This window comes from Carassius auratus, chromosome 31 (assembly GCF_003368295.1).
Source record: "Carassius auratus strain Wakin chromosome 31, ASM336829v1, whole genome shotgun sequence".
In the NCBI taxonomy this organism is placed as follows: domain Eukaryota; kingdom Metazoa; phylum Chordata; class Actinopteri; order Cypriniformes; family Cyprinidae; genus Carassius; species Carassius auratus.
The window spans coordinates 14,574,857-14,590,813 of NC_039273.1; the positions used below are offsets into that span (position 1 = coordinate 14,574,857).

Genomic DNA, 15,957 nt, shown 5'->3' on the forward strand with positions numbered 1-15,957 from the left:
CTAAGTAGCACTCTATACACAGTTTGGCAGGTATACACTGACATCTGTAAGATAAGCAAAGATAAAAAAGAAAGAATTGTTTAGGGCTGTCAGGCAATTTAGTTTATATTTTTTATCAAATTAATTACATGATATGCACATTAATTTTACTAAATTCAAATGATTTGCATATACTAATGTTAAAAAGTTCTGTTATGCTCACCAAGGCTGCATTTATTTAATAAAAAAAATACAGTAAAAACAGATATATATCTATGTATGTATTGTGGCGGGGTGAGGAACTACACGACAACCGATGGACAGAGAAAGTCCCCGAAGGGTGGATTTATTAAGTGAAATAGTGCTCTTGGTGAAGGCGGTGTTCTCCGTGGCGCTTCAAGTCCCTCGTGCTCGCTGTGTCCTGAGTGGTGGATCCCGTGCTGTGCTCTCCTTGGTGGGGCTGACGGTCACACGCTGCTCTCTGAAACAGAGGAGGTAAGGGTTAGCGTCTTTGTTAGGAGACATTCCTCACCACTCTGCCTTCCTCCTCTGCCTAAGTAGGCGCCGCTTGATGAGCTGCAGGTGCGGCCGCTCAGCCCGTGATGAGCTCGTGCCGGTGACTCCAGTGTGTTGCCAGGGCGACGCTGACGAGCGCTCGGGACGCATGTCACACCCCCCCCCAAGCGTCGACCTGCGCCTGCGGTACAATGGGGAGATATGGGGAGGGTGGGGAGTGGAGCCTGACAGACCTGCGAAAGCTGCCCCTATCCTGGAGAGACCGTCCGCGTTGGCGTTGGCCGTCCCCGCCCGATGTTGTATGGTGAAGTGGAAGTCCTGGAGCGCAAGGAACCAGCGGGTTACCCTGGGGTTGGTGTCCTTCGCGCGGGCCATCCACTGCAGTGGCGCATGATCTGTCAGCAGGGTGAACCGGCGTCCGAGGAGGTAATAGCGGAGCTCCAGGACTGCCCACTTGACGGCCAGTGCTTCCTTCTCCACGGCGGCATACCGTTGTTCGGTCGGGGTCAGCTTCCGGCTAATAAAGATCACCGGGTGTTCCTCGCCGTCCTGGACCTGGGAGAGAACGGCTCCCAACCCGGTGTCCGAGGCGTCGGTTTGCACCAGGAAGGGCCAGTTGAAGTCGGGGGCTCGCAGGACTGGCTCCGTGGTGAGGGCTGACTTCACCTGCTGGAACGCCTCTTCCGCTTCCGGACTCCAGGCTATCTTCTCAGGTTGCCCCTTCCTGGTCAGATCTGTCAGGGAAGAGGCTAAGGAGGAGAAGTTAGGGATAAAACATCGGTAGTATCCTGCCAACCCCAAAAAGGCTCGTACCTGGGTCTTGGTAGAGGGCCGCGGTGCCGAGAGGATAGCTGTCACCTTCTTTTCCTGGGGGCGGATGAGGCCGCGTCCCACGCAGGAGCCCAGGTACTTGGCTTCGGAGAGAGCCAGGTGACATTTCCAGGGGTTGGCGGTGAGCCCCGCCCGGCGGAGGACCAGCAGCACCCTCCGGAGCCGCTCTAAATGTTCCCCCCAGGTCTCTGAATGGATGACCACGTCGTCGATGTAGGCCGCGGCGTAGGCCATATGGGGCCTCAGCAGGACATCCATGAGCCTCTGGAATGTGGCGGGGGCCCCGTGCAGGCCGAAGGGAAGGACCCGGTACTGCCAGTGGCCACTGGGGGTCGAGAAGGCTGTCTTAGGCTTGGCATCCTTAGACACGGGGACTTGCCAATACCCTTTGGTGAGGTCGAGAGTCGAGATGAACCGGGCCCTTCCTAGTCGATCCAGGAGCTCATCGACGCGGGGCATGGGGTAGCCATCGAATTTAGCCATCATTTAGGCGGCGGAAGTCGTTGCAGAACCTTAGGGTGCCGTCGGGCTTCGGGACCATTACGATGGGGCTGGACCAGGGACTCCGCGAGGGCTCAATTACCCCCAACTTCAACATCTCCTGTACCTCTGTCTCAATTGCGTGTCGCCGAGCCTCCGGGACACGATAGGGCCGCTGCCGGACGATAACTCCTGGTGGTGTTCGGACTTCGTGCTGGATGACGGTCGTCCGCCCTGGCAGAGGGGAGAACACATCCGAGAACTGACCGACCAGGTGCTGCAGTTCCGTCTTCTGGGCTGCGGAGAGATGGGGATCCATGTCCACAACCACGGGAGAGGTGGCGGCGAGGGCCGAGAGCTGGGGTCCGGTCCCCACCCAGCGCTTCAACAGGTTTATGTGATAGAGCTGCTCTTCCCTTCGGCGACCGGGTTGGCGCACTTTGTAGGTGACGGGTCCCACCCGTTCGGTGACCGTATATGGGCCCTGCCAGCGGGCCAGGAACTTGCAGGCTGAGGTGGGGACCAGTACCATGACGTGATCTCCCGGCTGGAACTCCCGGGGTTGGGCAGCCCGATTGAAGAGACGCTGCTGGTCTTGCTGGGCCTTGGTCAGATGCTCCCGGACCAATGGCATGACCCTGTCGATCCGCTCTCTCATGGCCTTGACGTGCTCGAGGGTGGTCCGACATACCGCAGGCTGTTGTTCCCAGGCTTCCCGGGCGACATCTAGGAGCCCTCGGGGTTGGCGGCCGAAGAGGAGCTCGAAGGGCGTGAAGCCGGTGGACGCCTGGGGCACCTCCCGGACCCCGAACAGCACATACGGGATCATCTGGTCCCAGTCGCGTCGGTCCTCGGCCACGACACGCCGCAGCATCTGTTTGAGGGTTTGGTTAAAGCGTTCCACGAGCCCATCGGTTTGTGGATGGTACACGCTGGTCCGGATCTGTCGGACTTTGAGGAGTTTGCAGAGGTCAGCCATGATCCGGGACATGAAAGGGGTGCCCTGGTCGGTCAGGATCTCCGCTGGTAGGCCAACCCGACTACTCAGTAGGAAGAGCTCCTGTGCGATGTTCTTGGCGGTGGCCTTGCGGAGGGGAATGGCCTCTGGGTAGCGGGTGGCATAATCCACGATCACCAGGATATGTTCATGCCCCCGGGCAGACTTCGGCAGCGGCCCCACCAGGTCCATCCCGATGCGCTCGAAGGGCACCTCAATGATCGGCAGCGGAATCAGCGGGCTAGGGGGGTATGTGGCGAGGTCCGTTGGCACGTCGGGCACGCTTGGCAGTACCGCTTGACATCCGCCTCCAGTCCTGGCCAGTGGAAGCGGTCCCGGATCCGTTGCACAGTGTTTTGGGCGCAGAGGTGGCCAGCCATCGGGTGGGCGTGGGCGAGTTCCAAGACCGCCGGGACTTTGCTCCGCGGTACCACTAACAGCGTCTTTCCCCCCCCCTCCGCTGGCCGACATAGTAGAGCAGGCCGTTTTGGATGATGAAGTGGGGTGTGGGGTGGGGAGCTGGTTGTAGATCCTCTCCTTCCGCCACCCGCACTTGAGACCAGCATTGCTTGAGGCGTTCGTCCCCACGCTGCTCTTTGGCGAGCGTCCCCCCTCCCGCTATCTGCTGGAAGACATCGAAGAATAGGTTAGAGTTTTGGGGGGGGGACTCACCTCCTCGAGGGCTGTCCGTCGTCAGCAGCGCGGGGCCTCGTCGTAGGCGCCTTGCTGGACTCCGGCGTCGGCGGTTCCCGGCCGGGCTAGCAGGCTGTGTGCTGGAGGTGAGGAGCTGATCGAACCCCGGCCAATCCCGGCCGAGGAGAACGGGTACCGGTAGGTTCCTTAGGATTCCCACTTCGACGGGCCAGGAACCAGGTGTCGCGGTGATGGTCACTCGCCGGGCCGGCACATGTCTGGTATCCCCGTGCACGCACGTTATCGCCAGCCGGGCTCTGGAACCTGTTCGGGGCGGAAGGACAGTCGGTTGTATCAGGCTTACCCCGCTGCCCGAGTCGAGGACGGCGACGTATGGCCGGCCGTTGATGCGCACCTTGGCCCGCGGTGCCTTCGGCGCTGGACCGTGGACTGAACAGCCTGCTAGCCATGTCCGTCCTGGGGAACGCGGCGGCTCGGTGGGCATTGGCTCGTCCTGAGGGCCGGGAACCGCAGGCCTGCTCACGGGTCGCTGGGTGCCCTCCGGCGAGAGTCGCTCCTGAACCACCCTTCGGGGAAAAGGCGGCGCTCGCTCCCCTATCTCCCGGTGTTGGGCGGCCTCCGCCAGCTCAATGGCCTCCACGAGCCCGTCGAGATCGGTGGGGTTCCTCATGCCAGCCGCCTGCCTCAACGCGCGGGGAAGGGCGCGGAGGAGTCGGTCGATCACCACACGCTCAGCTACCTGGTGTGCGGAGGGACCCCCGGTCAATAGCCAATGTTGGGCCAACCGGGATAGTTCGGCCGCCTGGGCGCGAGCGGGCTGTCGAGCTCGATATTCCCAGTCATGGAATTGCTGCGCCGCACAGATTGGGGAAAGGCCTACTCGGCTCAGGATCTCCTTTTTCACCTCTCCATAGTTCCGGCTTCTCTCGGCCGTCATGGTGAAATACGCCCGCTGCGCTTCCCCGGTCAGCAGCGGCGCGAGGAGTCGGGCCCACTCGTCCTCTGGCCACGCCTCCCGGACAGCGGTGGCCTCAAACATTCGAAGGTACATCTCCACGTCGTCATGCGACGTCATTCGTGGCATCAGCTGGACGGCTTGGACACGGGGGTCAGGCAGCGGCGTGCGGTGGGCGGCGGCGCGGAGGGCGGCGAGCTCACGTTCGGCGTCTCCTTGACGTGAGGCCATGTGCTACACTATCTGTTGCTGGCGGATGCTCACCTCGGTGAGGTGTTTTAGCAGTTCTTCCATGCCGGGGGAGGAGCGGCCGCCTGTGGAAACAGAGCAGATGCAAATGAAAGGGGGAAAAAAAGAAAAACAACAAAAAAAACAAACGGGTGGCTTTAACGGTCTCCTCAGGGGTCGGTTGTCGGTGTCCACCTCACACTATTGCCCGCATTCTCCACCAGTGTGGCGGGGTGAGGAACTACACGACAACCGATGGACAGAGAAAGTCCCCGAAGGGTGGATTTATTAAGTGAAATAGTGCTCTTGGTGAAGGCGGTGTTCTCCGTGGCGCTTCAAGTCCCTCGTGCTCGCTGTGTCCTGAGTGGTGGATCCCGTGCTGTGCTCTCCTTGGTGGGGCTGACGGTCACACGTTGCTCTCTGAAACAGAGGAGGTAAGGGTTAGCGTCTTTGTTGGGAGACATTCCTCACCACTCTGCCTTCCTCCTCTGCCTAAGTAGGCGCCGCTTGATGAGCTGCAGGTGCGGCCGCTCAGCCCGTGATGAGCTCGTGCCGGTGACTCCAGTGTGTTGCCAGGGCGACGCTGACGAGCGCTCGGGACGCATGTCACAGTATGTATGTATGTATGTATATATATATATATATATATATATATATATATATATATATATATATATATATATATATGTATGTATGTATGTATGTATGTGTGTGTTTGTGTGTGTGTGTATAAAATCACCAGATGATTTTATTAGCTATATGTTTGAGCAAAAAAAAAAAAAAAAAAACACTGATTGGGGTGATTTTGTAAGTCAGTAAATCAGCATAGAAAATGCCATCGATGGGTATAAATATAAAAATCAGTATGCTAAACATCGCACATCCTGCGATGTGACTATCGCAGATCAGCACATTGCGATATCGATGCTGAAACGATATATATCATGCAGCCCATACTGTGACTAAGTGACAGTACATATTTTTACATTGTTGCAAAGAATCTATTTCAAATAACTTTTTGTTCTTTTGAAAGTTATGAAAAAAAATTCACTGTTTTCAACACTGATAGTAAACAAATTCAGCATATATTGGAATGATTTCTGAAGGATTATGTGACACTGAAGACTGGAGGAAAGGCTGCGGAAAATTCAGCTTTGCATGCATCATATAGGAATAAATAAAATTGTATATATTAATTAAAAAAATATATTAAAATAGAAAAGTAATTTCAAATTCTTATAGTATTTCACAATATAAATATATATATACACACACATTTATATAGTGTGAATTTTTGCTGTTGGGCCTCATCCAGCTGTTTTTGAACAAAAAAACATACTAGCACAAAGTATAAAGTCCAAAAACTTGAAACACTTTCCATGTTCTAACAGAGCTCTATATATATATATATATATATATATATATATATATATATATATATATATATATATATATATATATGTATGTATGTATGTGTGTGTTTGTGTGTGTGTGTGTGTGTGTGTATAAAATCACCAGATGATTTTATTAGCTATATGTTTGAGCAAAAAAAAAAAAAAAAAAAAACACTGATTGGGGTGATTTTGTAAGTCAGTAAATCAGCATAGAAAATGCCATCGATGGGTATAAATATAAAAATCAGTATGCTAAACATCGCACATCCTGCGATGTGACTATCGCAGATCAGCACATTGCAATATCGATGCTGAAACGATATATATCATGCAGCCCATACTGTGACTAAGTGACAGTACATATTTTTACATTGTTGCAAAGAATCTATTTCAAATAACTTTTTGTTCTTTTGAAAGTTATGAAAAAAAATTCACTGTTTTCAACACTGATAGTAAACAAATTCAGCATATATTGGAATGATTTCTGAAGGATTATGTGACACTGAAGACTGGAGGAAAGGCTGCGGAAAATTCAACTTTGCATGCATCATATAGGAATAAATAAAATTGTATATATTAATTAAAAAAAAAAATATATATATATATATATATATATACACACACATATATATAGTGTGAATTTTTGCAGTTGGGCCTCATCCAGCTGTTTTTGAACAAAAAAACATACTAGCACAAAGTATAAAGTCCAAAAACTTGAAACACTTTCCATGTTCTAACAGAGCTCTCTGTGGTACGCACACAGAAAACACACAGTGACTGATGCTTCAGTTGGGAATGACAGATTCAATGAATCACACTCCACCAGAATATGTCATTCCCACATCAAGACAGATTGAGGCTTTATATATACAGGGAATAAGTAAGCATCTAGGATTCATTACCTCGTGTTAATGTACTGGCACCCAGCGTATAGTTATGTGTCTGTTACCATAACAACTTTAAGTTAACATTCATATGTATGGTGTCATTTGACTTCACAATGTCAGCACATTCACACAAGAGAGTTTTCAACTGGCGACAAACAGAGAGACAGACAGACATGTCTCCACTCTCACAGTGCATGTGACATAGGTCATTCTTCTCCGAAAATATAAATATGTGGATTAAAAAGGACTATTTATACCAGCCAGACTAATTAAGTTTAATTTATAGCTCATTTCTTAAAATAGGTTCCACTGGCAATGTGCACAGTTGGATTTCATTAAACTTGGCGAGGAAAAAGAGGGCACTGTTATCACAAATGACAGCTTTGTGTTCTATGAAAAATTTGCATTTTCTTTCACAGCCCAATAAGAGGAGGCCAATGACCTTTTTATTTTCCCCCAAACAGCGAAGTGGGGGAAAGAAAGAGTGACAAAGGTGGTCCTGTAAACTTCAGAAAGTGAAAGAGAACTTTCCTACAAACTTTATGTTCTCCAAAATAGTTTTTTTTTTTTATATTTACACTTTAATTTTGACAAAATTGTAAAGAAACAGTCATGCCAGTTAATTCAACTGAACTAGGTTTGAGGGTCTTTTATGCTTTACGTAAGAGGCTTTAATGAAGTACCCCACTTCTCTACAACATAAATAATTAAGAGATAATATCCCACTGTGAAATGTAATTACAAGTTAATTTCTGATTCTAAAATGTTGACATCAGAGAGCTGCTACTTTGATCACGTGTAATGAAATGTAGATGTAGAATAAACTACGGCTCTGGCTCAGTTTACATCAATCCTTCATAAACGCAAGGGTGTTCACTCCATTTTTCAGAGCCCAAAGTCCGGCTTCAAGCAGAAATAAATATATTTCATTCCATGTGACACGGTTGATTTTTGCATGGCCCTTTACCACCGTTTGTTTATCGAAAACTCCGAACAGGTTTTCCCTCTCGGAAAGAGCACTGGGGCTGTGATGTTTGCTGTGCATCTGTTCCATTTAAAAGCCATGTGGCTCCCTCTTTCTCTGTCAAAGAGCCTCTGTAACTCCCTCTCTTGATGTATTACACACACACACACACACACACATACATCTGTCTATCCACCAACATGTGAAGAAAAAATTAAGGAAAATAGAAATAGAGTCCAAAGGTGCTCAATCAACCTCTCACATTATTAGTGATGGTCCCTCCTGTTTTAAATCCCTTAAAAACTGTTGCACAGAGGGAAACACTTACTTAAATGATTTTCCTGTACTGAAACTGCCATAGTTCAGAGTGCATGAAACCCCTGCCACCAGGTTACTGATCGACAATCCCTCAGTGTCCATTACAGAAAGTCTAGAGAGAGTTTGAAGGCAATAATCTACATTAAACCGCCATGTTTTGACTTCCAAGGAGGCAAATATGCAGACCTCAGAAACACTGCATCAATCACATGCTTACACTGGATAGAGGTTTATGTTTTGTATTAAGCACTGTGTGTTAAAGATATTAACCATACTGCCAGTGGACAAGATCACATTCTCTTCGATATAAGGGTGATTTTGGTTTGATTTCTGATGCACCTTTGGGAATGCATTTTGGCAGGGGTTGACAAGACTGATAGACAAAGGAGGATAGAAAACCATGGATAATGTAGGTTATGAGATCACAGAATCACTTTATTTTTCAACAAGGAAGTTATTTCCTGTGAATGTAGGAGACTTCTGACTCATTAGCGGCTATCCACCTTTCACCTATGCAAATTATGGGAGTAACTTCCATTAAACTGTAAACTATCAGTGACTGGCAATAAAATTGTTTAAAGTTTAAAATTGTTTAAAGTTTAAAATTTTCCACAAGCTGGTATGATTCTTTAGGGTCTTCATTAAATATCTGTAATATACTTTGATTAAAATTCTTCAATGGTCGAGTAAAAAAACACCCTTTTTACCGTGTCAAAAACAGTTCTGCTCAAAGTGACTAGTCTCTGTGCATGTCTCTTTAAATGATAATGAGCTACTGCTCACTCCATCCCTCTCTTTCGTGAGGCGTGTTGACAAAAGACATGAATTCCGGCCTGGGACTCCATGTATGGCTTGGAGGTGGTCTTATTCAAATAGCTAGTTATCTATGTAGAAACTGGGTTTGCCTCACACATCCTGAAAAGTGAATCTTCGGGCTCTTTGATCGCCCTCTGGTGGCTGGCTGCAGTACATGTAAACGAATTGGACTTGAGTCAAAATAGTCATTGTTATCAAGCTGATATGTGTTCAATTCGTCGTTTTTTGATGAGTTTGACTTTAGCTAGTAATTTGATGCTACAAAAATGGGACGTGTCGTTATGGTTGATTGGGTCTGTGGGAGTTTGGGTGGGAGTTTGAGACCGCGGCTCCACCTCAAGACACTACAGCGCAGACTCTTGCTCCAAATTACATCATTTACGTCATTAAGATGGCATCAGCCATACTGAGATGCTTTGGCTTCACTTTTCTATAGTGGAAGGAAGTGGAGACGCGTTGTCCATCTTTTTTTCCAGTCTATGGTAGAAATCTACTGCAAACAAACAGCTGAAACAGCTCGCTGGATGACAGTTTCAGACTCAGACAGCTCATAACAATATGGCTGTTTTCTTTTCAGATTTTCTAAGCTGGCAGACATGTCAGAAACCTAAAAAAAGGCTAAAAAAGTGACCACAGCACATTGCACCCATCTTGTAACGGCTACTTCCGCAATAATAATATGCCGTGTCATCATGCTCAAATTAGCTCAAACTGTGTTTAAGAAGGTGGGGCATAGAGGAGAAACAATAGTTTACAGTTTGTGGAAAATAATGTGTTTTTTAACCTTAAACCGCATAAACACATTTCAATACACCAAATACACAAAATAATATTCTTTTTAACAGCATCATATTACCCCTTTAAATGGCCACCACAATCACCACATTTGGGTTGTAATGGACCGGGAGATTCACATCACCATTGTGTAATCGACAAATCTGCAGCAACTGTCTGATGCTATCAAGTCAATATGGACCTAATTCTCTAATGTTACGTAACATACAACAATTAATCATTATTGGATATTTAAAAATGCTTTCCCTAATACTGACAGATACATGCATTTCCCTGTTTTAGAAATATTCCAGGAAACACTAATGATAGGGATTAAAAGGACAAAAAAAGGACAAAAAATGTTTCAAAATGGCAAAAAATAATTAAGATATACGAGTGAGGGTTAACAGTTAAACTATTTGCAGTGTGTTTATGATTAGGACAATTAATTAAAATAATATGAGAACAAATACCAGTTTGCAATTGAAAAAGGACAGCGGACTGTTTTTGTACAAATAAAATAAATGGAAGCAGCTGGCCTTGCACATTCAATTAAAAAATGCCCGCTCCTGCTCTTACAGCAAAAATATGGTGGATACTTGTGCCACTGCATTAGGGCAATAATTAGCTTTTTTATTTCTGAATAACAAACTGTATGAATTCTGCTTTATATGTAGTCAATTTTATATACCCAAGGGCATGTGTGTGAGGTTTGTACATATCCTCCTACCCGGCTAGTTCGAGCAGCTTGCCTGCCGAGCAGCTGATCTCTGCCTGTGCACATCTGAGAAAGCAGATCCCTCGGCAGCAGTGTCTCCTCCAGCTTCTGCATTATCATCATCAGTGTAAGAAGAGGGGCTCACGCACTAAAATCAGGTGACATAATCTCACTGCAAATCTAAAAACTCCTGTAAATAAAACGTGATGTATTATTTAATTTAGAATGAATTACTTAGCGTAACTAGCTCATCGTGTCTGTCTCTGTTTCAGTTTCATTGGATGTCACAACAGCACAAGATAATGAATCACCTGTCTTCAAGTTTCACAGAAGAACCTGAACCTGACCCACTGATCGACCTTAATTTGTTGTAACATTGCAAGACTCGTTAATATTAAATCAAGCTCTCTCCTCTTTCATTCACACATGCTGTTTTGAATAGGTAACTGTGCAATAACTTATTTAAGTTACAGCTGCAGGTGAAGATGAGCTTTCCTGCTGGAAAACATGCACCTGAATCACGGCTTCCAGTCCTTCATCCCCTTCACAACTCATCTGGAAACTGGTAGTGATCCAGTGCTTTTTAGTAAGCGGACAGCAACGTTTTTTTTTTTTTTTTTTTTTCAGTTGTCCTCAATTCGTGCCTTTACGCAAAGTGTTTTATACACTTAAACAGGGTAAAGCAAGCTGATATGCATGCTAATAAGGTCTGAAAGGCATTAAGTGTTTTACTTTATAGGAATAGGACGCTTGCAGAGTGCTTTGCACTAAATATCAATGCTTTAATGAGCATAAGCAAATTAACTCTAAATATTTAATGCTAGAATAAAGCAACAAGTGCAAATGTTGCAATCACAGCACAAGCCCAAGGAGAGTACTATGGTTGCCAGGAAAACTGGACGCTCTGGCATGTTGTCCTGAGAAATAAAACGCAAGCTTTCCAGCTTCTATAGATACAGACTCTGCAGGTCACGGCTTCACAAATTTATTCCAGTCTTTATTGGCAATTTCTTAAAAATCCATTGCAATTAATAAAAACAAGGGGTTTTAAATAGCAAGGTTTTGCAATAGACATCATAAAACATTTATTTCTGAATAAAACAACATATATTTCGAAATAAAACAAATGCAATCAAACAAAAAAGACCTCGAAGGTTGCCAAAAACATAAGAAAAATATATATTTTTATAAGGTTGTTTAATTCATAGGTTTTTATTAACCACATAAAGGCGAATAACAGATTGCTAAATTATTTCAAAAGAAATGTAAAACATTTATAATGTTTATATCACATTGACAATCTCACAATACAAAATTAAACTTTTTTTGCAGCAAAACCTAAGCCAGAAATTAGGGGATTGAACAGATATTAAGTCTCATCAGGGAAGACTTCAGACCACTGGGAAGTGTCTAGGAAGATGGAACAACAGCCACTGTAAGTCCAGAGCCTGGGAAGGAAGCACTCCACCTTCCAAGTGTTGGATGCTCGGTTGTATGCTTCCACTTCCACACCGTAATCCCCCTCCATGCCCTTCCAGTGACCCCCAGTCACATACAATTGCCCACCTAGAACCACCAAATCACCATTTTCATGAAGAGTGTGTAGAAACTGAATCTGGGAAGAAAAACAGCAAACATTAAGAGAAAAATAAATCAGTAATCAGTCACAACATAATATTAAGGTTCAGCTAACTTTGTAAATGCTTCTAGATTTTCGGTGTAAAAAGAATAATGAATATCATCTATAACTCACTTTTTCCCACATATTACCCTCTGGGTTATACAGATAGACCTTTTTGGTGTTATCTGCTACAAGGTAAATGACTCCATCCATAGAAACAGAGCGGGGAGAAGAGAGATATTTAGGAATAAACGGAGAACAGATGATACACCAGCTATCTGTTGAAGAAGAGAACATTATTAACAAAAGTATACACAGTATTGAATTCTAGTCACGATTATATGTTGGCAGTGCTCCATGAGTGAAATTATAATTGTCTTGTAAAGTGTCTCATAAAATTGTTCTGAATTATTATTCCCAACATAAAACTCTTTTTAATAATAGAAGGTGTTATGGCAAACATTGTTTGTTTTTACTGATACTTGTAATGTATATTAATAACACTTAAATGCATCTTATACATGGTGACATGTTGCCTCTTACCTATGACAGGATTGTAGCACTGCATAGTCAGGGCATTATATTTAACAGCACAAGAACCAATGAGGTAAAGCTTTCCTTCACATGATATGGCTGTAAAGTTAGTCACATACTTCAGCGCTGGGCCCGTAAGAGTCCAGCAATTACTGAATGGGTCATAATGTTCAACTTCAACAATTTCCATAGTAGTTCCTGTAAAAGAAAGACAATGCCGTTTGTTACACAAAAATTCCCAGTTCTGCATGGAGATCAAAAAACATTTGTTTGAAGCCTCCAGTCAGAAACTGGTTTGTTTGCTTACCCCCAATTACATAAATCTCTCCATTGAGAGTTGCAGAAGAATGGTTAGTCCTGGGCCGCAACATTGGGGCGACTGTGACCCACTTTCCCTCACGAGTGATGTACTTCCAGGTCTCTGTGGTGGACCAGGTGTTGGACTGAGACCCTCTTGATCCTCCTGTGAGTTAGCAAAAGGTTGTGAAAGGGATTTGTTCTAATTCCTTGTAAATGCAGATGAAGATTTTGCTGATTTATTTGAATAAATTCTCAGTTCAACAGTTCTAGTTAGTGACCAGGCAACATCAGGCAATAATGTCTCAAGATTCCTAGCTCATCACAAAGTTAATATTCTGCTTTATTGTGCTCTAGTCTCCATATTTCTAGAGTGGGTTCAGGTCTTCATGTGAGTTTTAGCAGGATATAAGGCAGGGGACTGTTTTATCTTAGCTCCAAATCCTCAATGGAGATGACATTCCATTCATGTGTGCAATGAAAACATAAATCTCACTGATCCTTTCCCAAAGTTCCTAGTCTATAAATACCCTGAAAATCTATCAGCTTGTTTTCTCTAGGTAAAAATAGAATTTGTATGATTTGTTAGATACAGACTTTAGCAACAACTAAATATCTTATGAAAAGTGTTCAGCTCACCTGTGACATACACATTGTTATTTAAGGAGACGACTGAATAACCCCATTTATTGTAGTTGGGAAAATCAGGTAGCTGAAACCACTGCCCTATGAAAAAAAGAATAAAATGCATATCTTCACAAGGCAAATGTACACAGTATGTAGAATGAAATAGAGTAAATGAACAATGTGTAGTCTTTCACTGTTACATGCATCGCTGTTTATATGTTAGCAAGATTCCAGCGAATGATGTAAAATGCATCTTCCACTTGAGTTTTGACAGTACCCAGGGCTTTTGTAAAAATACAGGTGGTGCTTCTGCATTTTTGTACCCCTACTCACAAACAGTCGGGATTAAGCCCAGTACCTTTTTGGGGGAACACCACAGCCTCTGTTTATTGTTCTCTCTAGTCATGTAGCAATGGATTTTATATTGCCTTTTAACTGCTTAGTGTGTTTAAACTTGACTGGTAGTGTGCACATCAGAACTGTGTTCCACATTAATCTAATTCTCCTTTTAGAAAATGTTTAAATAGAGTTGATGTATTCGCTAAAGCTGTCCTTACCAAGTTTTGGGTTGTAATATCCACAATTTCTGGGGTATAACCTTCTATCTCTGTCTTCAGCTTCATCCTCATCTTCATCATCTGAGTCATCGTCCAGCGAGCGACCACCCATCACAAATAAAACCTCCTGCAGGTTGAGTGTTTTCTCAGTGCCTCTTTGCTCTGACTCACCTCCTGTCTTTTCTCGTTTCTGGAAAAAAAAAAATACTACTAATAATAATTGTAGTATGGAACACTATCTATAAGAAATCTCTATATAAAATAGTTTTGTCTGACCTCTCTGCATATTCTCTCCACAAACTCTTTGGATTGTAGCGAATCTTGCACCAATGGCTCTTTAAGCAAGTTCTCAGTGAGGTAGGATTCTGTGAGGAGGGAAAGCTTAGCCAAGCCCAACAATTCTAGCAGGTGACAGATCCGATTGTCTCTACAATGCCCAACCCAGGCTAAAACAGCCTCGACACAGGACCGATAATCTCTTATGTGCAGATCCTCATCCTTTAAGCAGGTCACCAGCCTGTCTTTATCCAGCATCAAGAACTCCTCATGTTGTTGCACTGCCTCAAAGTTTTCAAGGAGGAAGCTCCATGCTTTGGCAACAACTTCAGGGCAGCCATGGATCTCTCCAAACTCAAGGATTCCCAAGCAGTTAGTGGCATCTATCTGGTGCTGCAGATATCGACTGCATACACTACGGACAGTGTGGAACTGGAGCTGGCTGGACGTGCAGATCAGTCCCTCTACATTGTTTTTGTTGATAGTGAGTTTCCCTGTATAAGCAAAGTCCAACAATGATGACAATACATTGGGATCTATATCATGAAGCTCAACACGAGCAGCAATGCTCTCCACAAAATCTCCTGAGAACATGGAATGGAAGTAATGGCTGCAGAGTGCAAGGATTGCCCTGTGACAGGGGAAATCCCGTCCACCAGCGCTCAGGGTGACATCCACAAGTTTGGGTTGAGAGCAGAGGGAGCGAAGACCCTCTAAAATGCTCTGGGGATGGGAAGAGAGGCAGAAGTCTAGATCGTCTATATTACGCACCATGACGACACTCTGACCTATGGCCTTAATGCATTCAGGTCCAACCAACAGATGTTTTAAGTGTTTACCTACAACACAAGACAAATGGGTATAATGAGTCACATGCAATCCGATTGCGACATTCTTGATCTTAGTGTAGTGACTCCTATGACCTTATGACAAATTTTCATCCTTTCTACATGGTAACGGAACATTTCAGGAACAAATTGGAAGTGAATGATGTCATGTTAGCACATCAGTATAAGTCAAAAACAGGTTCTGCCAAAAACAATATATCTGATAGGCACACTGGGAGAGATTCATTTCTTTGCCTGAAAGAATTTGCACACAAAATATCCCAATCCCCCCCCTCCCCCAAAAAATGACTGGAGAAACAACAGTGGATGTTTATCAATTCTATTTAACACAACAAGACAAGACAACATAGGAATTAAACGTACCTGCTCATGAATGAAAGCAGAAATCATACATTATTCACCGTACTTGTTTAGAAGGCAGACTTTTTTGTTGCTGCTGTCTGAGGTGGGGGACAAGCTGTCTTTTGCAGAGTCACTGGGACAGCATGCTTGTCTTTTACACTGCTATTTTTAGGCCAGACATTCTGCTGGGCTATACTCAGAATCTAAATAGTACGGTTAAGCACCCACCTGCTCTTAAAGAGATACACACAAATTTCTGTATGAGAGTAAGCAGTCAGATGATTATTTATTTAATCATTAGAGTAAGAAGCCGCCAACATTGGTGCAAATTAAGTCTCTAAATG

The 15,957-nt window shown here is 44.9% G+C and overlaps 1 protein-coding gene across 2 annotated transcripts; it reads right to left on the reverse strand.

Annotated features, from left to right (window-relative positions):
- Positions 1 to 11,478: 11,478 nt before the first annotated feature.
- On the reverse strand, positions 11,479 to 15,785 carry LOC113050628 (kelch-like protein 30). Of its 2 annotated transcripts, none has more exons than XM_026213812.1 (8): positions 15,635 to 15,785; positions 14,424 to 15,262; positions 14,148 to 14,337; positions 13,603 to 13,689; positions 12,974 to 13,129; positions 12,676 to 12,864; positions 12,282 to 12,410; positions 11,479 to 12,126 (listed from the first exon to the last, which is right to left on the reverse strand). In XM_026213812.1, the coding sequence occupies exons 2-8, from the start codon at positions 15,195 to 15,197 to the stop codon at positions 12,101 to 12,103; spliced, it is 1,551 nt and encodes a 516-aa protein (XP_026069597.1). In that variant the 5' UTR covers positions 15,198 to 15,262; positions 15,635 to 15,785; the 3' UTR covers positions 11,479 to 12,100. The 2 variants fall into 2 exon arrangements, with proteins under 2 accessions (XP_026069597.1, XP_026069596.1); XM_026213811.1 differs by having other exon boundaries at positions 12,265 to 12,410.
- Between the last annotated feature and the right edge of the window lie 172 nt (positions 15,786 to 15,957).

What these genes read in the sequence shown, in the direction of transcription:
- LOC113050628 (XM_026213811.1), bottom strand. Translation starts at nt 15,197, where the DNA reads ATGGTGCGTAATATAGACGATCTAGACTTCTGCCTCTCTTCCCATCCC. An exon ending in TGGAGAGAATATGCAGAGAG is followed by an intron (nt 14,338 to 14,423) that starts GTCAGACAAAAC and finishes TTTTTTTTCCAG; the next exon opens with AAACGAGAAAAGACAGGAGG. An exon ending in GTGCTACAATCCTGTCATAG is followed by an intron (nt 12,411 to 12,675) that starts GTAAGAGGCAAC and finishes CTTCTTCAACAG; the next exon opens with ATAGCTGGTGTATCATCTGT.